At 40.0% G+C, this 24733-nt stretch overlaps 1 protein-coding gene across 1 annotated transcript in view; it reads right to left on the bottom strand.

The window, feature by feature from the left end:
- LOC127411182 (nidogen-2-like) overlaps window positions 1–24733 on the bottom strand; it is a 75359-nt gene that overhangs the window by 6813 nt on the left and 43813 nt on the right. Inside the window, exons 9-14 of the mRNA XM_051646566.1 lie at window positions 24412–24639; window positions 14638–14784; window positions 7171–7299; window positions 5218–5340; window positions 4680–4910; window positions 2341–2568 (exon numbers count right to left, since the gene is read on the bottom strand). Of these exons, the coding sequence (XP_051502526.1) occupies window positions 2341–2568; window positions 4680–4910; window positions 5218–5340; window positions 7171–7299; window positions 14638–14784; window positions 24412–24639 (1086 nt within the window). The remainder of the gene's footprint in view (window positions 1–2340; window positions 2569–4679; window positions 4911–5217; window positions 5341–7170; window positions 7300–14637; window positions 14785–24411; window positions 24640–24733) is intronic.

Consider the following 24733-nt stretch of genomic DNA (forward strand, 5'->3'; position numbering starts at 1 on the left):
AGGGTAGAGTCACATAGGGTAACCTCCTCATGTTCGCTATAATGTGGTACACTCTCGGTGGGGTTCGTGGTGAGTTGTGTGTGGATGCCGCGGAAAATAGCGTGAAGCCTCCACACGCGCTATGTCTCCACGGTAAGGCGTTCAATAAGCCATGTGATAAGATGCGCGGATTGCCTGTCTCAGACACGGAGGCAACTGAGATTCGTCCTCCAGATTGAGGCGAGTCACTACGCCACCACGAGGACTTAGAGGGCATTGGGAATTGGGCATTCCAAATTGGGGAAAAATGTATTAATTAATTAATAATAATAAAATGTAATTATTACATATTATTATCATCAATAACATTAATAATACAATAATGATAATAATTAAATGTAAATATTATTAATTATAAAATTACATGATTATCATTAAATTATTAATAATAATAATAATAGTAATTATTATTATTAATAAATTATAATTATAATTATTATATGATCTACTAAGTAGAGGGATCTTGTATCACCCTTATGCAGTTTAGCGGCCATTATATTAAATTGATTTTTCCAAAGAATTGTGTAATAAAATAAAACTGAATAATAGTCTTTTTTTGAAGAACTGGGATGGCATCTCTGAGAAACTAAGATGAATGTAAAATGCACAGTGCACAGTTCAAGACTGGAGGATACATCAGTGTCAAAGCCCCAGACTTTCAAAATCTTTGCCAAAACCAGGGATTCTTCTCAGTCTCACATGTCTGAATGTGTAAAGCTCCACTTAGAGGAGTTTCAACCTGATAAGAAGCCCAGCTGCATCTGAAGAGGAGATCAAACTGACCTGGCCTGTGTTTACAACTCAGTACCATGTCGTGTGAAATAAGCGGTGTGGAGGCTAGACAGAAACACAAATTACACCTACTCACATCCCATCTATGTTTAAATCATCCTCTGTATACACTACTTGTCAAAAGTCTGAACACACACTGAATTTATGTTTCTCATGATCTTAAAAATCTTTTGATGTAAAAGCTTGTGCTTAAACACTGTAGACATATATAAATTGAATGTAAAAACTAAAACTATCTAAAACCGAAATCTTTCTTTTTTAATAGATACGTTTTGCCAGAGAGGGAAGGAAAAGCAACCAACAGCTGTCATAGCATACATGTGAAGTCCTTCAATGCTGTTTGAAAAGAAGATAATTTTGATTTATTTAACACTTTTGGTCACAACATAACTTCCATAATTCCATCTATGTTATTTCAGTATTGACGACTTCACTATTATTCTAAAATGTGGCAAGTAGTAATAATAAAGAATCATGAACTTTTTTCCATGTTATATAGTTGTGGACATACACACTGCACTGCAATGAACTACTAAAAATCTCTTCACGTTTTTCTCTCCACCCATTTCGGAAGTTCAAAAGCACACTTCCACCTTCATCAGTTTCCTTTTTTGGTAGTAAGACAGAGAGACGGATATTGGAGGCTTTTCTTTTTCACCCAATTTGGAACGGCCAATTCCCAGTGCACTTTTAAGTCCTTGTGGTCGCGTAGTGATTCGCCTCAATCCGGGTGGTGGAGGATGAATCCCAGTTGCCTCCGCGTCTGAGACCGTCAACCCGCGCACCTTATCACGTGGCTTGTTGAGCGCATTACCACGGAGGCTTCACGCCATCCACCGCGGCATCCGCACTCAACTCACCATGCGCCCCACCGACAACGAACCACATTATAGCGACCATGAGGAGGTTATCCCATGTGACTCTACCCTCCCTAGCAATCGGGCCAATTTAGTTGCTTAGGAGACCTGGCTGGAGTCACTCAGCACACCCTGGGATTCGAACTAGCGAACTCCAGGGGTGGTAGCCAGCGTCTTTTACCACTGAGCTACCCAGGCAACATTTCTAACTGTGATGAGAAGAGGACACATTCATCTGCAGTGTTGACATGGGCCAAACTGCTCCGCTTTTCTTCTCACTATAATTTCCTGGAACACAGGCCAGACTAGACTCTGAGCTCTGCTACAAATTAGACTGATTACATACACATGATGAGAAACTACTTAGCAAATTAGAAAGGCCGTAATTTTGAAGCAGCATTACAATACTAACACTAGACATTGGATTGTGACCATTGTAAGTGTTTTGGATGAGTTGAATTTGAATATACTGAATTATATAAAGTCACTAAGGACTTTATGGATAAAGTAAGTAGCTATACTAGCTGGAAATAAGAATGTTATTGTCTGTTTTGAAATATTGTGTCATATAATTTATAACTTTTCTATTTATCATCCGTCACAATATCCTGGTGTGACGCAACAAAGCGTCAAGCAATAAATCGCATCTTACCTGGCTCATCACAGTTTCTTGGTGAGGTTCCAGGCGGCATTCGAGTGCCAACTCTCTCCTGCCCTCTACTGTCCACACACCAGCAGTGACCTGTGGAGCCGTGACACTGCAGCGGTCTGTAATGACCCTCCTCATCACACTGAGGGATGAAGGCTCCTATCAGAGGCATGCCACCTGTTCCACCCTGAAGACTGTCTCTGTGCTGCTCGCACTGGGTCTTGGGACGAACTGGATGCACAAACGAATTTGAGCAGAACACAATTTAATTCCTAAATCCTGCAATTATTGCAAAAATGTCTGTCATGACTTCTTTTGCTCAATACACTAATATTTCCATTTGTCAACTATATGTTTTATTGTTAACACAAAACCAAAGGATTTGTTAAAGTTGTAGTATTATATAACTCTGACATCCAATATATTTTTTGATGATGCTAATAAAGTTAATAAAAAAAATTAAAAAAACAATGTTGAAAGCATAACTTGTAATATTAATGCAAAAGACACACTTGATAGACCAAACGCTACAGAGAAGACAGATGTAGAATACTTCCGTGAGAAGTGGCTTAGACAAAACTCTGCCTTGTAGAAAACCTTCCCCTTGTCAGAAAGGAATGCTGTTTGTGTCTAAACAAAATAATGTGAATCTCATCACAGTTTGACAGTTGAATGAGTGTTTTTCAGTATGGGAAGAGATCCCATCCTCCTTAACATCTCAAGGCTTGTTATCACAGACTGCTATGGGCATTCAGCGAAGTAGCATGAAAGACAGCTAAATATCAAGATCAAGATGGCCTACAACATAAAGAGTCTTTACACAGCCAAGTTAAGGCAGCTCTGTGTAAAGACGCAATTACCCACCTCAGCCTCTAGTATCCAAGGCAATTCTGATGCTGTTTTGGTTCTTTGTAAATGACATAAAGCATCAGAGCAGCTTAAATGCCCCTGCACACTCACGACGAAGTTCTTCTTCGCTCAGTGCCAAAAAGAAGTTCGAAACAGCTGAGAAACGACATACTGTTTGCTAACATTCAGACAACAGCCACAGTGTGTTGGAAGCGTTTAGAGCTACATTTAAATATAAGGACGCTCAAGACTACATGTAAAACATCAACTAATTTAACATTAAAGTGAGTTATCAATTACTTCAATCCTCATTATATGAGTTGAATTCACACTATATCAGTAAAAGAAACTGTTTTCATTTCCCAATGATGATTTAAAGTAATATACAGTATACAGTATGCAGTAGATAATGTGTAATTTGTAATGTTTAACTTTTGCAATCATGGCGCCAATTCGCTAACACGCTATACACGGCCATAATATGTGCCGATTACACTGTTATTGTAATTTATGATGACACTGATACTACTGCAAAGATGGGCGTATAACAGAGTGTTAATGGGTAGAATACAGACAGAAGAATGATGATAGGCATATCTTATTTTAAACAGATGTGTGAATGTCTTTCGGCTGCAGACAGCACATGAGTGAAGCAGCATATCAAACAACAGAGTGAATGTGCACTTATGAGTATTTGAGTAGATTTGATTTCTATTTGTAGACTAATAAGAAAAATGTATGACATGTTCTTGGATGTCTAGTCATGTTGACTGATCTTAACTGAGTCAACGGGAATTAGTTGTCGGCCTCAAAGTAGGTGGAGCTCCAGGTCACACCTACCAATGACGTGGACCAATGGCAGTAAGAAGGTATGTTCTAAATGATGTCACACCCCGTTGTTCTTCGATTTTGTAGGAATTGTGTGGTTCTTTAAACTTTGTTGTAGTCATGTTATATAAGTCATAATTTATCATTTTATATCTGAAAAATTTAATTGCATATTTTAAATAATTTCATACTTCTATAATCATAATTATATATTTAGAACATGAATCTCATAACAGTATTTATGCAGTTGTAATTTGCAGTAAATGTTTATGACACCTCTGTGCAGCAATAAACAGTCTGTGTAAATACACCTTTTCTTGGTAAACTGTCTATGCCTCTTCAGATGCAGCTTCTGTGGCACCTTTGCAGTGTAAAAATGGCTATAATTTAAGAAAATAAATAAATAATACAACCTCACAAACACTGAAAACATTGACTCTTTAACTGAATAAGTGAATCTCACTTACTGAATCTATTGAAAATATCTAGATACTCCAGACAAAGTTTCACAACAGAATTCTGGTCATAAAATAATTCATTTAAACCCTTGACTATTATATCTAGCCTTCTTGAAAAAGTCAGCGAATTATGCCAAACAAAATCCACACCATGTCCTGCAATCTGACAGCACCAAAAAAACTTCCCAGTAGCCCTTTATCTTTTACCTGGCTCATCACAGTTTCTTGGTGGGGTTCCAGGTGGCGTGCGGGTGCCCACTCTCTCCTGCCCCCTACTGTCCACACACCAGCAGTGACCTGTGGAGCCATGACACTGCAGCGGTCTGTACTGACCCTCCTCATCACACTGAGGGATGAAGGCTCCTACCAAAAGAACGCCACCTGTTCCACCCTGAAGACTGTCTCTGTGCTGCTCGCATTGGCTCTTGGGACGACCTCCTACGTACAGATGTAAAATGGATAGTTGAGGTCATTGCTGTATTATAATAAAATGCATTAAACTAACTGACATAGAACCCCTCAAGTGATTAATCAACAACGTTCTACGTGTTAATGGTCAATCATTTTGCTGTCTACTGCTTTAAACACCCTTTGCATCGGGAGGTAGACAGTTTCCTAGGTTTTAAAACATTCAGACAGTCAAAAGATTATTTTTTGCTTCCATGGAAACATTTCCTGAGAAATTATAGGATAACGTAGGTCATTGTGAGAAAATTAAACATGTAAATATCTAAGGTGCCCCTACCATTCGGGTAACACTGGAAACCATCTCCATGGAATCCTGGTTGGCACTGACACTGGAATGATCCTGGAGTGTTTGAGCACAAAGCCTGGGCGTGGCATTGCTGGTCACGACACTCGTCCACATCTGCATTGACCAAAAACACAACATTCCCTCCATAATTCAACAAATACAACATCTCCAAAGCACATTTTTATTCCATTACTCAAACACCAAACATTAACCACATTTCTCAGAATGTTAGTCTGACTCCTGGTTGTAGCCCAAAGGCTACTAAATCCCACCATCCTGTTGAAGATGAGAGAGGGTTGAACAGGAAGTGTTAACTGTCCTCTAACCCCCTTGTGTTCTTCAGCTGCAAGTCTCCTACGCACATTCCCGAGTGTGGACATTGGGTCATTGTTTCAAAATACCCCACCACCCCACCCCTTCTCCAGCATCTCTGGTTACCCATGCCTGTCTCTGCATGCCAAACCCTTTACCCACAGAATCCAGCTGAGAGGATGAGCCTGTGTTTGTGCCAACATTTAGCCTCTGTAACAATCATATCCCACTGACTACACAAAACAGTAACACTTTTTTTTAAACAAGATTGAGAAACAGTAACAGTTTTTTAAACAAGATTGAGAAACTCATTAAATGCTGACAAGGGCCCAGTTGCAACAAAACCCTTAAAAGATAAGAAAACTGTTAGTAATAATGCCCTGACAATTATTAGCAAGTGTTTTCATAAATTGGATTGTTGGGGATTGTTGTAAATGGGCCAAGGTTATCAGCAGCTCAAATAGATCAAGTCAATTGATACATTTGGAATGGATTCCTCACATGCTGCTTATCTACTAAATACTGCTTATATGCAAAACACTGCCTACTATTATTTGGTATGTGGTATGTGAAACAGTTTGCATTAAGCAAAGATAACATTTAAAACAGTATGCTACACTGTTGTCAAATGACCTTATTACATTTGTCAAATAACCTCAACAAGCCTTTAATTTAACTTTGTGAGTGGTGTCCAGTTTTCACCTTGGAAAAAACCCCCAGTAATATCACATTTTTAATAAAAAAATTTGTACAAACAAGAAAACTACAGAAAATGTGCATACTGTGCACGGTTTACATAACGTACATATACTCCAAAAATGTTACAAGTAGCATGGTGGTATGCAGTTCTAAACATAGCCAATGATCTCAACACAAATGACTTTTGGTTTTAGACTTGTGACAACTCATGCTGCAGTTTAATCTTCGTGTATTAAAAGATTCAAAATTCTATGAAATTCTTGCCATTCTTTCATTTAAAGATGCCTAGTTTTCGCAAAACATCAAGCATACATTGATCTCATATGATGTTTTTCCAGTATTGGAAATTCTTTATAACCGTGTTCAGCCATGACAACTCTCAGAAAGATTTGGCATTTTAATGTGGGTATGACATATTGATATGAAATTGGTCTTGGTGGACTAGATCTGCTATGCTGCTGCAGAGCATGTACTGAGACTTGCTACTGCTAGAAAATAAAAAAGACATACTGAGTTAAGCATGTGGTCATGCTGCTGGTGCTGCACAATTAGACAAAATGCAAGACATGCTGCATCGAGCATGTATGAACATGCTGCTGCATAAATAGACATACAAACAATCCCCATGTAGCAGAGCTAGACATGTGGAGCTGGGTTTCAGAGAAAAAATTCTTGCAACACACTGCAGTGAAACCGGCTTATCTGCAAAACTGAGCAATTTCAATGTTAGCAAAGAGAGGGACACAAGTGGATTGGCTACCTGATTACATGTCAAAGGACAATCAGCTTACACTATGCGAGCCAATTGGCTAACAGATAACAAGATCAAAGAACCAAAGAAATTAAAAGAAATCAGCTTGTTCCACATAGAGTTTCATGGCTGAACTTTGGTCATTTGGGAGAGTCAGATTTAGACTTGAGGAAGTTTCTTACCCTGACATGTGCGTCCATCAAATCCAAACTCAAATCCACCATGACACTGACAGCGATGGCTTCCGGGCAAGTTCACACACTGAGAGTGAGCACCACAGGAGCTCAGACCTTCTGCACACTCATCCACATCTATAATAAGAGAGAATAAGTACTCAATGTCAATTAATACTGCTCCATTTTCAAGAAATAATACATAATTTTTTTTAATCTCAATGTGAATGGGGGCTAGATATGAACTTCGGAAAACGGGAAAATTATCAGTGAATAACACAAAGCTAATCAGCAAGCAAATGGCTTCAGAAAACTTGGAATCCAGTTTGGAGTGTGTGTGTGGTCTAACGTGAACTGCTGCTGTATGGAGTTAGCATGAATATTTTTCAAAAATGTCTACTTTTCATGTACCACATAAAAATAAAATCATGCAGATTTGGAACAACATGGGGTTGAGTAAATACTGACCGAATATCCATACTTCCCTACAATATAGTATGCCAAAAACAGTATGCCAATGGAGTAGTATGTCCAAATCCAAAGTATTCATGAAGCAGTAAGCGAGAAGTACCCGGATGACCTACTATTTCTGGTGAGATTCTGAAGTGTGGATCGACTAGACACTTAACGATCCCATAATCCCTCAGGAGCTGAGGCGACGTCATGTACAAAATGCTAGATTTAAAAAAAAACGGTGGTGAATCGAGAGTCAGATGGCTCTTCTCAACTGTAAGTGCCATATCACCCTGCAGCTCTTGCCTGGTTGCCCACTAAAGCTAAGCAGGGTTGAGCCTGGCCAGTACCTGGATGGGAGACCTCCTGGGGAAAACCAAGGTTGCTGCTGGAAGTGGTATTAGGGAGGCCAGCAGGGGGTGCTCACCCTGCAGTCTGTGTGGGTCCTAATGCCCCAGTATAGTGATGGGGATACTATACTGTAAAAAAGCACCATCTTTCGGATGAGACGTAAAACCGTGGTCCTGACCCTCTGTGGTCATTAAAAATTCCAGGGCACTTCTCATAAAGATTCCCCCCATATCTATCATATCAATATCTATGATGGCCTCCTAATAATCTCCAACCCTGAATTGACTACTTCACTCTATTCTCCTCTCCACCAATAGCTAGTGTGTGGTGGGTGCTCTGGCAGCACTATGGCTGCTGTTGCATCATCCAGGTGGATGCTGCACACTGGTGGTGGTTGAGGAGGTTCCTCCTATACTATGAGTGCCTAGAAAAGCACTATATAAAATGTAAGGATTTATTATATTTACCAAGATCATTGTTCCCTGTGCTTAAATGGTGCTTGTTTAACAAAACCTGAGCAGATAGTTTTCAAGGTTGTTGTTCTAACATCATATATTCGGGTCACAAGACAATGCCCACGTACCCGGATGAAGTATGTCCGAAATCTATTCATACTACTCGCATGCATACCTAAAAGAACATACTGTTTTGCCGGCAGATATGTGCATCCTTCATCAAATACAGCACATACTGTGACAGTACATGGTTTCGGATGCAGCAAGAATTTTCATTTTTTGGTGAACTATTCTTTTAACCAACCAGGCTGCAGGATTCTACCAACACCACCATTTGTTTTAGGACATTGTGTATGTATATGAAAAGTTTTAAGAGGTGTCTTGGAATGCATCAAGCATGTCAGTCAGGTACTGGATAGATAGATAGATAGATAAACCATGCCCTGAGATTCCAGCGTTTGTGATGATAGGGAGAGACATCAGGGGATCTCGTCCCTGTCGGAGCGCGTGGGAACAGGCCTGAGGCTCTGGGTGGGTAAAGGGCCGGACAGCAGGAGACCTGGTTTTGATCACTGCTAATTACAGGGAGGGTAAAGAACCCACCGTCCCCCTCTCTTTTTCTCTCTTGATTTTTCTCTGCTCTCTTTCCTTGACCTCTTTACTCTTCCTTCTACTCTGTAGAGTGAGGAGTTCAGACAGGTGATGAAATTATCCTCTAATAGGAACATGCTGCCTAAAAACACCAATATGCACACAAACACACACACACATAATGAAGTGCAGGCAGTGCCCTTCAGAATAGTACTTGGAAATCTGATTTATTTTAGTGAATCAGATGGTTTCTTTAAAAGAACTGGTTCAAAAGAAGTTATCACTCAAAAGTATTCCTCAGTAAAATTGCTGTTCATTAATTGTTTTTAATTAGTTTATGTAGGTTGAGTCAGATTTTGAGGTGTTTATTGTTCAAACATGGTTAACAAAATAAGCAATAATAATGTTCATCAATATTCATAATGATTAATAATTCATAATAGACCATATGAACCATTATTTGGCCATTATGAGAAAATTGGTATTGGAAGATTTACTTGCTTGTGTCAGGTCCAAAACTGACAGCCATGTCAACAGAATTATTTTATTTATTGTTTATTTGATTATTATTATTTGCAAATTTTGTTTTAAATTTTGTGTAAGGATTCCTTTGATTTAAGCTATTTAAATATCATTTGACATCATTAAGCTGAATTATTTATGATATTCCGCCAATGTATCGGCCACTTTGCACTGAATATATTGGCAACAGCCATTAAAACATCTTTTTTTTTGTCTCATTTGCAATCATTAAATAAAATCATTTTTTAATCAAATCACCATTATAACGGCCACTTTGCACTCAAGATTGGCATCAGCAATTAAAAAAAAAAAAAATCTAATCATTACTAATAATTTTAGCTTTTAATAATTGTAATATTAAATATTACAATTATTGTTAAAAATATTGTTTCCACATTACAATTTTATTCCTAAACAAAGTAATCCCTTAAGCAACGGGTATATTTTGTTATTCCGCGTTCCGGATCAGATCGCACCCGGTCGACCGCATTACCTTTCAAAGTATCCTCTTTTGACCCCAAGCGAATATGAACATGTTAGACACATGTGCATTACGACTGCTTTGAGATACTCTTTTAGTACAGTCAACAGCAGGCGCATGCATCTACGATGCACACAGACCAGGAATGTCAGCGTTTTGAGAAAATTTGGGCCGCACATGGACAGTTCGCACAGACTGTGCTGATGATGAAATTGTTGGCACCCATACTGTGTACAAAATGATCAGCATTGCGGACAGCCGAAGAATAATTTGGCCTTTACAGTCAAATGATTTACATGCTTTACCTATAAAAAGTACCTCTAAGTAATCTAAAGTACTCTTTTTGAAAATTGGATATCACTACTTCAGAAGTATGCAAAGATAAAAAGGAGAGATCTGGTTGCTCAGGAAAAATACACATCTGTGTGAGGACATCAACCTTTCTGGAGAGTAGGTGCAATTTGCTCTCATTCATGTTCAAACAAGGAAATATAAGGTGGCCTAAACCCCACTTCTAGCAAACAGCAGAGGATGTGGCCTCTGTTCGTGTGGCTCAAACAGAAATGCCACAATAATGTGTAAGACACACCACAACCCTACACATCTCCCACATTCCATCTGAAGTCTGTTTAGTCTTTCTGCTGTATGCCTTGGTAACTGTGGGAGGAAGAACATGACAAAACAGCAGTCTGGGAAAAGGAGGCCCCGGCTAGGTCCATTCAGCAAATACTAAAACCCCATTCCACCAAAATAGTGCTGGTGCTCGTATCAGTACTGGTGTTCGCCCCAAGGAAACTGAGAACTTGGCCATGTTTCCATTGATTTGAGAGCCGAACGATGAAGTAACTGACTGTTACAACATAACCTTCCCAAAAACAAACATACTAGTACATCTTGGGCTACGAGTTTTGAATAAAAATATACAACGATACATTAAAGAACATAGGTAGCAATTTGCAATGCTTCTTCAAAAATGGCGACATTTTGTTGCACATAATGAAATAGCCTTTCCAGTTATCTTGTCTTAGCAGCGTCAGCTACAACTAATAAAATGTGGTAGTGTAGCAACTTGTATAGGGTATATGCTAGGCTAGCAGTATAATATTTAGCAGTATAGAAAGCTATCTGGCTAATCAGCTAGTGGTCCAGAAAGCTAGTAGGCTATTCATTAGCGGTATGCTAAACTAGCAGGCTAATTAGCTTCCATTCTGCTAAGCGTAATCCCCCCCCCAAACCCAGTTAAGCGCAATGTGTTTAATTATACATCTGAGTGGTGGCGGCGTAGTGGGCTAAAGCACAAAACTGGTAAGTAGAAGGTTGCTGGTTCGATCCTCACAGCCACCACCATTGTGTCTTTGAGCAAAGCACTTAACTTAAAAATCATGCGCCTGGCAAGCTAGTAGTCTAAGCAATATTTACCTACATATATTTTGACAAAAAAAAATTGCGAATAAGGTGTGCAAAACTACTTCACCCAGTAACATTTTGGAATTCTTTTGTTACAGTATATATTAATATTATAACCCAACAATTATTATAGTTGTCCAGTTTGTCATTATAATATGATACAGTATTATGATTATTACTTTGAGGATTTGTTGCATACAATAGTAATATATTATCTTATTTACTTTCACCTGGAGCTTATATTCTAATGTTTAATATTCTGTATTGTTCACCATGTTGCAGAAGGCTGTATTTTATGCAAGCATTGTAGGCAACATTCGTAACAGTAAACATACAAGGCACGGCGGCCCCTCAGCACACTAGAGCAGAAGGAAAAAACATTGTTGTTTATCAAGCGCTGAAACTTTGCTTGCTGCAGAACAATCTGGAATAATGTTACGCATCGTAACAGTCACCTCTTTGCAACATGAACTTGTCCAGAACATTAAATCTTTGTGACACCTGCGCTAAAAACAAATCTAGACGCAGCGCAATGACTGAAATAGAACGCAGGTGTCCCGACATGCATTTTTAAAACCCGAATTATTTTTAATTTGACACAGTGTCTAAAAATGTGCCAGTCCTGTGTGAGACACTGATGAAACAGCGAGACTGGTGCAGGAGTCAAGGACGCTCGTCCTGCGCGTGTTTACAAAGGAAAACAATGGAAAACAGAGTAGACGCACGCAAAAACACTTTCGGTGTCAACGGCCCCTAACTCGTCCGTTCGCGCGTATCTGTGCGAGTTAAAGCGCGTGGGAGAAACAAGTTCGGAAGGTCTGTATATTTTTTCATAAGTTACAAACCCTAACCCAAAGTCCTACTTGAAAAACTGACCCGAACCCGGTGGCTTTGTGAACCGTTCTGAGACCGCAGACAACAGCGTATTCACGTGTGTACTCAGAACATCATATCACCCCTCAAGCGTTTTTTGCAGAGCTTTCCTACCTAAGGCGGGGCCCCGACATTCGGGGACCCATGCAACTGTGTGGTTTGCGTGGGGGTTAAAACTGCTACTGTCTGTGTTTACTTAACGTAAATCACTTTCTCACTAATGTCTGCGTATGGACATTAGGTTTCGACGGCAATCCCGAACAGATGAGAACACAATCACATACACATTTGCATGGTAAAGTTACTGGACTCTAGCGCTTGCTGCACGTGCCCTGTATGTGTGTGTGTGAAAGAGAGAGAGACACAGACATACAGCATGCAGAGAGAGAGAGAGAATCCACGAATATTTTGCGCTAGATTTCATTGCATTTCTTGCTGTGACTTCAATATGAAAACAACCAAATCCCGGACATTTAGGGAATCTAGAAATCCGACCGGATGCTTTATTAAGGTTCGAAAAAGAGGACATGTCCGTGAAAAGAGGGCGTATGGTCATCATAGGTTCCATTTAAAAATCTTCCGATTTATGGCATTATTTCTGCATTAACAAGTGCCGCCTTCTCACGTACTCTGCCGACAACAACTCTCTCCTTTATTCACATTCACTCACAGCACGACATGAGATATGAATGAACCTCGTACAGATGATTAATAAAAACAACAACAAGGAGCTTGGTTTAAATGTTTTTCATCTTTGTTATCTTCCAAAATGACGGACATCATTTGGAATTATCTGTCAATATTTTAAAAAATAGGCAAGTGACAGAGAATTAGTTTAATGCAACCTCTGCTTATTACATCTGGTTTGACTTGAAATGTTTCAGCATTGGCAGCTTTGTTTTTTTCTCCCAATTTGGAATGTCCAATTACCAATGTACACACTAAGTCCTCATGATGGCGTAGTGACTCCAGCTGCCTCCGCGTCTGAGACCATCTACTCGTGCATCTTATCACGTGGCTCGCCGGGCGCGCCACCGTGGAGGCACAGCGCGTGTGGAGGCTTCACAACCACACCCAACTCACCATGCACCCCACCGAGAGCAAACCACCTTATAGCCATCATGAGGAGGTTACCCTTTGTGACTCTACCCTCCCTAGCAACTGGGCCAATTTGGTTGCTTAGGAGACCCGGCTGGAGTCACTCAGCACACCCTGGGATTCGAACCAGTGAACTCCAGAAGTGGTAGCCAGCATCTTTACCACTGAGCTACCCAGGTCCCCTAGCATTGGCAGGGCTTATTGTGGGGGCTTATTGTTGTGACAGTTTTACAGTAGTTTTTAAGCCACCTGTAGTTGTTATAACACCCTATAACAGTGCATATTCATCCAGAGCCTCCACTGCTCACAATCACCAGTAACATTAGTCTAGCTGATAACAACAACTAAGCGGAAGTGTGGAGCATCCGAGAGGATGTCTCTCGCCATAATGGCGCCACTCATGGAGAAGTCAGGAAAAAGGTGGATACCGGTGGAAAAAGGGCTTGAGTGTTCCTCTACTTGTGTCTGACTCATCGTATAGGAAATATCTAGTTGTGCTAATGTACATTGTACTACAGTGGTGATAACCCCACTTCAGAACAAATCGCAGGGTTGATGTTACACAGATTCAAGACTCAAATGAAGGTAGACAAAAGGCAAACTGTTGGGTTTTTCCCAGAAAGAGGTTACTCCCAAAATACTCTAGACCCTCAACAGATTAAACGGAGTTTCAAGGGCCTGGAATTGAATTTACAGCTCAAGAGTGTGTTAGCAGAGAAAGCAAGCTTAGATATAAATAAGATGACATACAGTGGCCCCAAAAAGTATTTAGACACTTTTGGACACTTACGTCACACTTAGAAATGTTTAAGAAAAAGTGAAATTTAGGCTAACTTTACAATTTTCTGAGCTATTTTTACAACTTTTTAGTGGAAGTTTGAAGTCAGTTCCCCTGAAGTTCACACAGGTGTCCTTGAAGAGTCACAACAGGTTTATTTCTTCATATTAACTATGGACATGTTCCACTAACATCTGACAACCAGACAGTGTTGAAACACTTTTTGTCTTAATTTTGAAAAATATAGGCGATCTATTGTTTAATAATTCGCAATGTAACAAAATAATTTTTGTGTAATGTTGTGCTTAAAATGCATGATTGTGATATATTTCTTTAAAATAATAGCCACTTGGTTTGATATTTTGCTATATAATACAAGAAATTCATAAAAAAAATTTGTGGCTCAAGAGTCCAAATACTTTTTACAGCCACTGTGTTTCCACTGTGTTCAAACCCACTTCTCTTACCATAACAGTTGCGTCCGTCTCCTCGGTAACCTGTGGCGCACTGACACGTGAACAGCTGGCCCTCGCCTGGCACACACTGTGCAGTTGTGTCACAGTCATGATTTCCAGAGTAACAGGGGTTCACATTTTCCGGTTCTGGGTCTCTAGCTGCAGAAAGATGAGGCGGCAGGGAAATTATAAATAGAAACAAACAAATACCTAAAAATGACCTAGAAAAATAAGCAAATTGAAAAACAAAAGCTCTGAACACTTTTCTTTTTAGAAGCCTGGGTTCTGGATCACCTCCCCAATTCATTTTCACCATTACAATTTTTTTTATAGATATATTTAAATGAAGAAGCCTACACAAAAAAATCAAGCTCAGACATAAATCACAACATTACAAAATTTGAATTAAAGACAAAATTATTAAAGAGCACCTATTATGGTTTTTCAAATATTACCTTTCATGTAGTGTGTTATATAGCTGTTTGTGAATGTAAAAAAAGTCTTCAAAGTTTCAAAAATCAAAGTGCATGACAAATGGAGTTATTGACTCCCAAAAGAAAGAACCGATTCTGAACACCTGAAACGAGTCGTTAGTAATTCCAGACTTACTTCCTGTACTAACCTACGTAATTTGGTAACAAAAAACCCGCCTCTACTCGCAAACAGCTTTGACCCACCCTCAAACACTACACTAAGTGGTAGACCAATCACAACAGACTGGGACATCTGACCAATCAGAGCAGAGTAGGCTCTCTGAAAGGAGGAGTTTAGAATGAATCCTTTAGAACGGATCATTGAACGAGTCATTTTTGACACTGGGAAAAAAAAGATAATGCTGCAATTTAAATTATGAGCAAATTAAAGTGTTATTTGACCTTGGATGCATGTAAATCTATTGTATGAGACCTTTAAAACAAAATTAGGCACGTTTAAAAAACATAATAGGTGCTCTTTAAAATAAAATAAATACTTTTTTATCTAAAAAGTATATAAAATAAAATGAATTAAAATTTTGGGAAAAAGACAAAGAATTAGGACTGAGTCTGTAACAATTTTTTTTTTAATTGGAAAGGCATTGTGCGAATGATGTTATCAAATCATTTTGTGTGTGTGTGTGTTTTTTTTTTTTGTGTAAATTATTAGTCAAGTCATTTTATACTAACTAACGTTTGGTAGGAAATTAGCTAACGTTACCTAGCTAGCCTTCACCAGCCTGTACTTATACCAGAAAGTCATACATTTTTGGAGGGAAAGAGATTTGAAAGGCACAAGCCAGATTTGAGCTCATCGACCACAGGGTTGCCTATTTTCTAACAGCCAAAAATGGGACATTCCTGCTCCAATTACGAACGCTTAAAATACGGGACAAACTGCATCCCATTTGGATTTAAAGCCGCCGCCACACTAGAAGACTCCAAACAACTTGATTTTGAGGTTTTTTTGGAGGGTTTTGCTGAGATCTCGCTCTCTTCAGTTGGAGGTATGACACACTTGCCGACACAAAATGGTGAAGAGGTGACAAACATACCGACTCACCACAACTCTCTCTCTCTCTGATTCCCTGTCACAAGAGGAGTACCACGTAGGCATAAACAATTGTAATACGAGTGATTTTGGCCGTTTTCAGACTTGTAACTTGCTTGAAACAGGGGCTAAAATAGGTACAATGTTGCATTTTCTTCATGGTTCGGTTCGCTTTCACAAGGTTGTATTTTAAAACAGACCAAAATTGTAAAATTTCCATTGTGGTTGTGGTCATTAGTTACTTTTGCATTATTTCTGGTAAGCTCTCACGGTCACACTCTCCCTCTTGCGTTCGCACACAAACACACACGCGCACACACACAGAAAGAGAGAAGCCACATATTTATCTGACAAAAAGTTGCTAACGCCATCCTACCTGTGTCTGTTCTGCCGCTATCCAAAAGAGAGAAGCAAGTGTGAGGATCGACCTATATGTAAAATAGCCACCAAAAGGTGATGAATTACAGTGAAGAGCTGAACTACAGATTTCCAGGTCCAGGTGGTAGCGGACCAATTGTTTTGGTGTGGATCCGAGTGCGATTGCCGTGTTCATATATGCCTATACGAACCAAACCAAGGGAGAAAACACACCAGGTTACGAAACAAATGCTGCAAAAGAGCCAGGTGTGAAAAAGCCCTTAAGAAGCGATTCATAGAGTAACTCTACCTTGTGAAAGTGTGTGATTGTGTATTTATCCTTTTGAGGCTTGCAGTAGAACGAGTGTCCATATGCAGCTTTTAGTAAGTAAAGAAATTACGTACAATAAAGGCAGAATGTTGTGGCTCCGCTTTCTGATGTCATTTTAGTGTAGGAAAAAAAGGCAGGAAAAACACTTTCTGGTGACACAATCGCTAACTATGATATTCAGCTGAGTGCGATGAAAATGTTCAGATCAACTTGATGTCTTGTCAGATCTTCAGTAAAAGAAGAATCTCATTGGTCACTTGACGAGAACACAAGACCCTGCCTCAGTGACAGAACGATTTTTTCAAGAAAGCTGGATGTGTTTTTTCAGTTTTTGAAGCCATTAACTCATCAGGGAGTCCAAACGGTCAAGTAATTAATGACCTCCCGCTGACAGGCGCTAATGGACGCTCCATCTCCCTCCACCTGGCCGACGAATATGGTGCTGGCTTAATATGAAACGCAATTCTGTTCCCCTAAGTACCTAACGATTCCATGTTAAACAGACCAATTGGTAATTTAATGGGGCTTTTCCACTGCACAGTACAGCTCAACTGGACTTGACTCTGCTCCTTTTTGGGGGTTTTCCCACTGTGGATAGTACCTGGTACCTGATATTTTTTTTAGTACCATCTCGGTCGAGGTTCCAAGCGAGCCGAGCTGATACTAAATGTGACATCAAAACCCTGCAGATCACTGATTGGTCAGAGTGAATCGTCACTACCAGCATCACTGGATTTGCAACACGGGACATCAACCCGCTAGTTTTAAAGTTAGCAACAGCGACAGCAATATCATTTGTTCACATGACTTTCAAATTATAAAAAGAAATGGCTGTGCGCAAAACCACGCCGTGGTTAATAAACGAGGTGCAGACGTTCCTCTCGTTAGCGATGAACGAAACGATGCGAAACGAAAAAGTCTTTCAGGAAGTGTCTCAGCTGTTGGCTGCACACGGCTACCACTGGACCTACCAACAGTGTAGGGAAAAGTTACAAAAACTTAAAAGTGACTACAGAACCATCAAGGACCACAACAGCCAGAGTGGTTCAAACAGAAGAAAGTGGAAGTGGTTCAACCAAATGGACGCTATCTATGGCAATAGACCGGCGAGCAATGGGAGGGAGAGTGCCCTGGACTCGGCGTTGTTGGAGTCCACGATGGAGGATGGTACATTTTGTTACGTTAACTCTATATCTGCTTGAAAGCTTCACTTTATTTAGTTGACCAGCTACTGGAAAGCTTGCTTCTAAAACAACCAGACCAATTTAACTCTTACACTTGTGTAAAATCACCATGCAACAACTGCTTTATGCAGCAAAATGAGCTAACAGCTGGCGGTCGTGTTATTGTTTATGGTCAGTAATGTCTGTGTCGCGTTTAAGGTGATGTCACGGCAGTAGAGGTGGCGCAACTATGACGATCAGCCTATAATCCCACGCACGTTGAGGCGGCACTAAACTGCAGTGGAAAAGCAAGCTCAGAAAAGTAAAGCGAGCAGAGTCGAGTCGAACCATAACGTGCAGTGGAAAAGTGCCATAAGTCGCCTGCATGAGTGCCACTGCATATCAAACCACAACAACACACGCACTGCCCAACGGGCCATATCTCCACTTAGTTTTTAAATTCAACGTCAACGCTATGGGGATTGCACACCGGATGCATGATTCAGTCTTCCCTGTGAGTCACTGCAGCTGTTCCTAAGAGTCAGCATCCTAAGAGGAAGCTTCTCAAATAATTGAGGGAAAACTAACTTCATTACTACAGCCATAACAGCAAGGGGGAATGCCGGGATGTCAGCACCAGACATTATCTTACACTGAGTGATGCTATCGATCCAAAGATAGCTTTTCAGACATTGAGTAATGGGGGTCTTGTAATGAATGTGCATTCACAGGTGTTAACATATGGAGAGATCTCAAATGGGCCATCGTTCGTCAAATGACCTCGGAGGTCAAAGTACTTGACTTTGAAAACACAACACCTTTAAAACAGTCGTAAAACTCAGGGTGGCTCCAACACCATTAAAACAGACCACCTAGTATTATCAAACTGAAACTATAAGTTACATTACTGAACTTCTTAGTCAAAGACAACAAAACTTAATTGTGCTTCAATAGAATTTCCCATACAGAATACCATGAGGGATCCATTGTTGGGACCCTTGGGCCATACTGACTACGTTCGCCCACACCAAACGCCTCCTCATCACACATTAAAAACAGCTTGATTTCCTCACCTCAGGCCAGGGACCAATTTGGCCAATTATCAAAGGCAGACAGGAAGACTTTTGTTTGAAGTGAGAGAGAACGAGAGAGACAGTCCCCTCTAAAGTGACTCCACAGGGCAGGGGGAAAGTGGAGAGAAACTAGAAGACAAATGTTGCTAAAGTGGATTTGGGGGGGTCCCTGGTTCTTTTTAACTTTGGTGCTAATTAAAGGGACAGGGACAGACTGGTGGGGCGGAGACAAAGGAGGTGGATGCGCCAGGTAAGAACTGCTGTCACGACATGGAGTGGAACTGTCCCCACTTTTTAACACACACACCTAACATCAGTTTATTGTGTGTATGTGTGTGTGAGATGAAAGCTTTTGGAACCATGGCCCATTAAAAGTTTGACAGCAGTGCTAATTATACAGACACAAACATATGTCTTAAAGTAATAGTTCATCCATAAATTTACATTCTGTCATCATTTACTCACCCTCATGGTGTTCCAAACCCGTATTACTTTCTTTCTTCTGTGGAACACAAATTAAATTGGTTTCAATAACCATTCACTTTCATTGCATCTCTTTTACATACAAGTAAAGTGAATGGTGATTGAGGTTGTCATTCTGTCTACCATCTCCTCCTGGGTTCCAAAGAAGACAGAAAGTCAGACAGGTCTGAAACAATAAGAGGGTGAGTGAATGATGACAGGCTTCTAATTTTTTTGAGTGTACTATCCCTTTAAGTGTCACCATTGGCCTAATTACTAAACGCCAGTCTTGGCATGCTGGACAGATAGCAGCAGCTGTGCTTTCCAGCTTTGGCCAGGGTCCATGTGGAAGAAGCATGGATCTTTAGGGAACAGGAATTCCGGGGTGTCCTTCTGTTCCCACAACATCACTCCACAACTATTCCTCCGAACTCCGCCCTCTAAATCTGTCATGAGCGGATACTGTGTATAAGGTCTCTGGAACCTATTGCACCCACTATAGTTACATATCAACACCTGGTCAAACAACAAGCACTCCTTCGTTAGTCTAACAGCACCAGACTTTTGACTTTTATAAGTGTTTCTGAACATCCTGACCTATTCTGTTATTATTTACTCATGTTGTTTCAAACTCATATGACTTTCTTATGTGGAACCCAACAGCGATAATTGTAATGAATTTTCCAGTCTGTCTTGTCAATACATTGGCAGTTGATAGTGACTTACCTTAAGGCTTCGAAAAGGAGCCAATGGTGTCATAAAAGTAGTCCATCTGACTTCTGCGTCATATTCAAAGTCTTCTGAAGGCATATGATAGTAATTTTTCATTGAAAACCTTGAAGTCCATTTGACATTCATCACCGCATGAGAGAAGCTCATTCACACTGACACGTGTGTTCACACGAGAACGTTTGTGTTGTTATATGCACAATTTTTTTACTTTCTGTTTTCCAGATAAGAAAGTAAGATTTCAACAACATGACGGTGAGTAAATTATGATAACATTTTTCCTTTAATTGCTGCTTCTTATATTGTTCTCATTTTGCAGTGTTAGGTGTCATCTGAATACAAATGAATTATTTACTGTAATCTAATTACTGCACTTTTTAAGTTTTTAGTAATCAGATTACAGTTACTGACTTTCAATTAAGTGAATTACTTTAAAATAAATTACTTGGGTTACACATTTCTAATATAGTATTATCTATGTAGAATTTAAAACTATAGAATTAAGGGGGCCTGGGTAGCTCAGCGAGTAAAGACTGAATCCAGGGCATACTGAATGACTCCAGCCAGGTCTCCTAAGCAACCAAATTGGCCCAGTTGCCATGGAGGGTAGAGTCACATGGGGTAACCTCCTCGTGGTTGCTATAATCTGGTTCTCGCTCTCGGTGGGGCGCGTGGCGAGTTGTGCGTGGATGGCGCGGAGATTAGCGTGAAGCCTCCACACGCGCTATGTCTCCACGGTAAAGCGCTCAACAAGCCACGTGATAAAATGTGTGGATTGACGGTCTCAGACGCGGAAGCAACTGAGATTCATCCTCCGCCACCCGGATTGAGGCGAGTCACTACGCCACCACAAGAACATAGAGCACATTGGGAATTGGGCATTCCAAATTGGGGAGAAAAGAGGAGAAACAAAAAAACTATAGAATTATGGTTATGCACTGTACGCCTATTTGCGTTTCTTTGACAGCTGAAGGGTATACATCCCCTAATTAAGTCATTGTAAGGGAGAAATGTGTGGTGCTGAGTGTACGGCTTGCATGTCACGATGAACGAGGAGGAAATATAGACATTATTTTGAATTCATTGAGCAAAAAAGACGTAAACGTTTCTGTTTTACTCAAGTAATTAGTAATGTGATTACTTTTCAATTACAATTGCATATAAATAATTTGTCATTTTTAATTAGTAAAACGTAACTTAACCAACACTGCACATTTGTAAGTTGCTTTGGTTAAAAACTAGCTTGTGTTTGGAAGATTTTGCTTTAACCCAAATGAGGTCTGATTCATGTTTATCATGGCGAGAAAAAATTTGCTAGAATGCAAGAATTTTATGCAGTGATGTTCTAACATCTCCTATAAACCTTTCTTTCTTGAGTGACCGCAAGCAAAAGAAAGGTCACATCAGGTTTTAGCGATCGATTCGTGTGATGCAAAAATTCCTTCAGGAAACAGGATATACTATGAACTTATTCTGCCTATGAACTAGATACAACACAGCTGGTGATATGCTCATCCCAGCCCCACTCGTCATCTTAAAGTCAACATCTACAGCAATAGCGAGGAACCACGAGGCCATTCAAACCACAATGTGATGTGCTGTCATCCCATTAAAACCTCTCCTGGGCACAACACTGCCTTACAAGGTCATAAATCCAGTGGTTAAAAATGAAACGTTTTATTTATACCATGAGGGAATTCGCTGGATAAAAGGATTTGTTACAAACACAAGGCTCAACCTCACACACAAAGCTCCATAAAATGCTATAGGCTCAACACTGGTATCACTTCACAGACATAGTTCACTTTAAGTGCAGTTCTCCCCTCTCTTTAGGCCCTGGCTCTGCTGTCTAATGCTGGGCCATGTTAGGAAGCAGCAGGTGACTCTGGGTGGTTATCTTAGCCCTCGTATGGGCATGATAGTAAGACAGCTGAACTCGAGCCAATGTAAGTTCTGTGTGAAAGCCAGACTTCTCATTGCCACATCCATCAGCATGTTAATAAAGAAACTATTCCAAAAATGAGGGTCAGCCTACATGAAGAGGCCATATACTGTATAAGGAGGCATAAAAAGGGCTGACTCAAAGAAAACCTAAGAAACCAAAATGACCAACAAAAAGTTATAAAAACACTATTTGGTCAAATGCTTTCACATAAAAAACTAATAATTTGCCAAGCAGATTATTCCAGCTCTAAAATCTGACTGGATGAGCTTTATTTGGAGCGTTATAAAATAGACACACCTGTGACCTTTTTCTGATTCTTTCTTAAAGTGATAGTTCACCCAAAAATGAAATTGCTGTCATCATTTACTCACACTCATGTTGTTTCAAAACTGTATGACTTTTTTTCTTCCATTGAACACAAAAGATGTCAGGCAGCATGTTAAACCGGCACCACATTAGCCGATTTTCCCAATGATTTTCAAGTGCGAGGTTAATTAACATAATCACCGGCCAGGCGGAGGGAGACGGAGCGCGCATCAGCGCCTGTCAGCTGGAGGTCGTTAATCACTTGAACATCGGGACTCCCTGCTGAGTTAATGGCTTCAAAAACTGAAAAAGCACATCAGACTTACTTGAAAAAATCGTTCTGTTGCAGAGGGTTATGTTGTTCTCATCAAGTGACTAATGAGTTTCTTCTTTTACTGAAGAACTGCAGTTGAGGACTTTAATACTAGGCACTTTAAAACCCCACGGGATTTGATTGGTAGGCTCTAACGTCACATTCAGCAACATTAGGGTGCATCGAGATCAGACACAACTTCCTGAAAGGAAAGATAGAAGACTCTCTATTGTAGAATGTCTGTAGTAGAGACCGTTTTTAGCTGATGTTTTTATTGGTGTTTTACTGGGACTCCCTGCTGAGTTAATGGCTTTAAAAACTGAGGCTTGCTTGAAAAAAATCATTCTGTAGCAGAGGTGGGCCATTGTGATCTTGTCAAGTGACCAATGAGCTTCTTCTTTTACTGAAGGACTGACAAGTCGTCAACTTGATCTGAACGTTTTCATAGCACTCAACTGCATATCATCACAAACGCTGATTGTAAACCACAGTGATTCTGTCACCAAGCGTTTTTCCTGCTTTTTTCTCCTACACTAAATGACTAATGAAATCTGAACATAATGAATGCTGCATATGGACATGCGTGCTCTATGGCAAGCCTCGAGGAGATAAATACACAATCACGCACTTTCACAAGGTAAAGTTACTCTAAGAATCACATCCTAAATCACTCTTTTACATTTGTTTATGGTCACATGGTACTCCTGTTCTTATTAAGACGAGCTCCACATGATGGGGAATCAGAGAGAGAGAGTTGTGGTGAGTCTGTATGTTTGTCACCCCTCCACCATTCTTAACTGACAAGTATGCCATACCTCCGACTGAAGAGTGTGAGATCTCAGCAGAATGGAGTTTCATATCAAAGTTTGGCAGGAGCATGTTCATTTAGTCTGACCAATCACATCGCCAGAATAAGCATATATAAACGGCTGCTTAAATCCATGCTGCTGTTATTCGAGCTCGGGTCAAGTCTCGAGCCTCGAGCCCTCCTCCAGGGACAGCGAGCTAAACATATTTACACTATCCTCATGGCAGGATTACATTAACTTGTGAACTATTGAAACGTACATCTGAACGTGTGACAACCTCGGTCAAAATCTAGCTGTTTAGAATCTGCTGGTATGGCACCAACTTTAGTCTCCGTTCATTTTCATTTCATCTTTTTTCCATACAATGAAAGTTAATGGTGACTGTGGTAAAAGGTGTTATTCAGCTTTTCATTTTTTGTTTAACTATTACTTTAAAGTTGCTTGGCAACCGTAAACAGCCTTTGGTAAGGCAAATGAACTACAGTATACTGCATAACTTGGTGAAAATGTATTCTGATTAATACTGTTTACAAATTACACTATATTTTGAACATCTTTGTCATTTATCATATTGCTGTTTCCAATGTTGTTATAAAAGCAATAAGCAACTCAAGATTCTCAAGGACTTCACTATGTTTAAGGAGGGTCAAATTAACATTGTGTTTGACAACTTACCACTTAAATTTAGTGAAATAATCTCTAGGTGGCTTACTGCTGGATTTTAAACTTCATCCTTATAGTCCTCCATAAAATGAAACTTTCATGGAAACCTACCTCCAACAGGGCCGATCTTGTTGGTGATGGCATAACGAAGGATGCGCTCCTCTTTGACAAACATAACAAATATTCGCTCCATTCTCAGTTCCTGTGTCTCGAGTCTGCTACGGGGCCTGTGACTGCAGTCCCTGTATGTGATATTCTGTTTGACCTGGAAAGTGAAGGTCTCAGCTCCATTCTCCACTGACACGACAGTAAACTCACGCACTGACGTAGAGGTAATAACTGTGAACACAGAGATGGGAAAAGTTTACACCATGACTCAGAAATCACAGAAAACACCAAACTTTGAACAGAATTTCATTGGTAAGCTCTAACA

The sequence above is a fragment of the Myxocyprinus asiaticus genome, chromosome 20, assembly GCF_019703515.2.
Source record: "Myxocyprinus asiaticus isolate MX2 ecotype Aquarium Trade chromosome 20, UBuf_Myxa_2, whole genome shotgun sequence".
In the NCBI taxonomy this organism is placed as follows: domain Eukaryota; kingdom Metazoa; phylum Chordata; class Actinopteri; order Cypriniformes; family Catostomidae; genus Myxocyprinus; species Myxocyprinus asiaticus.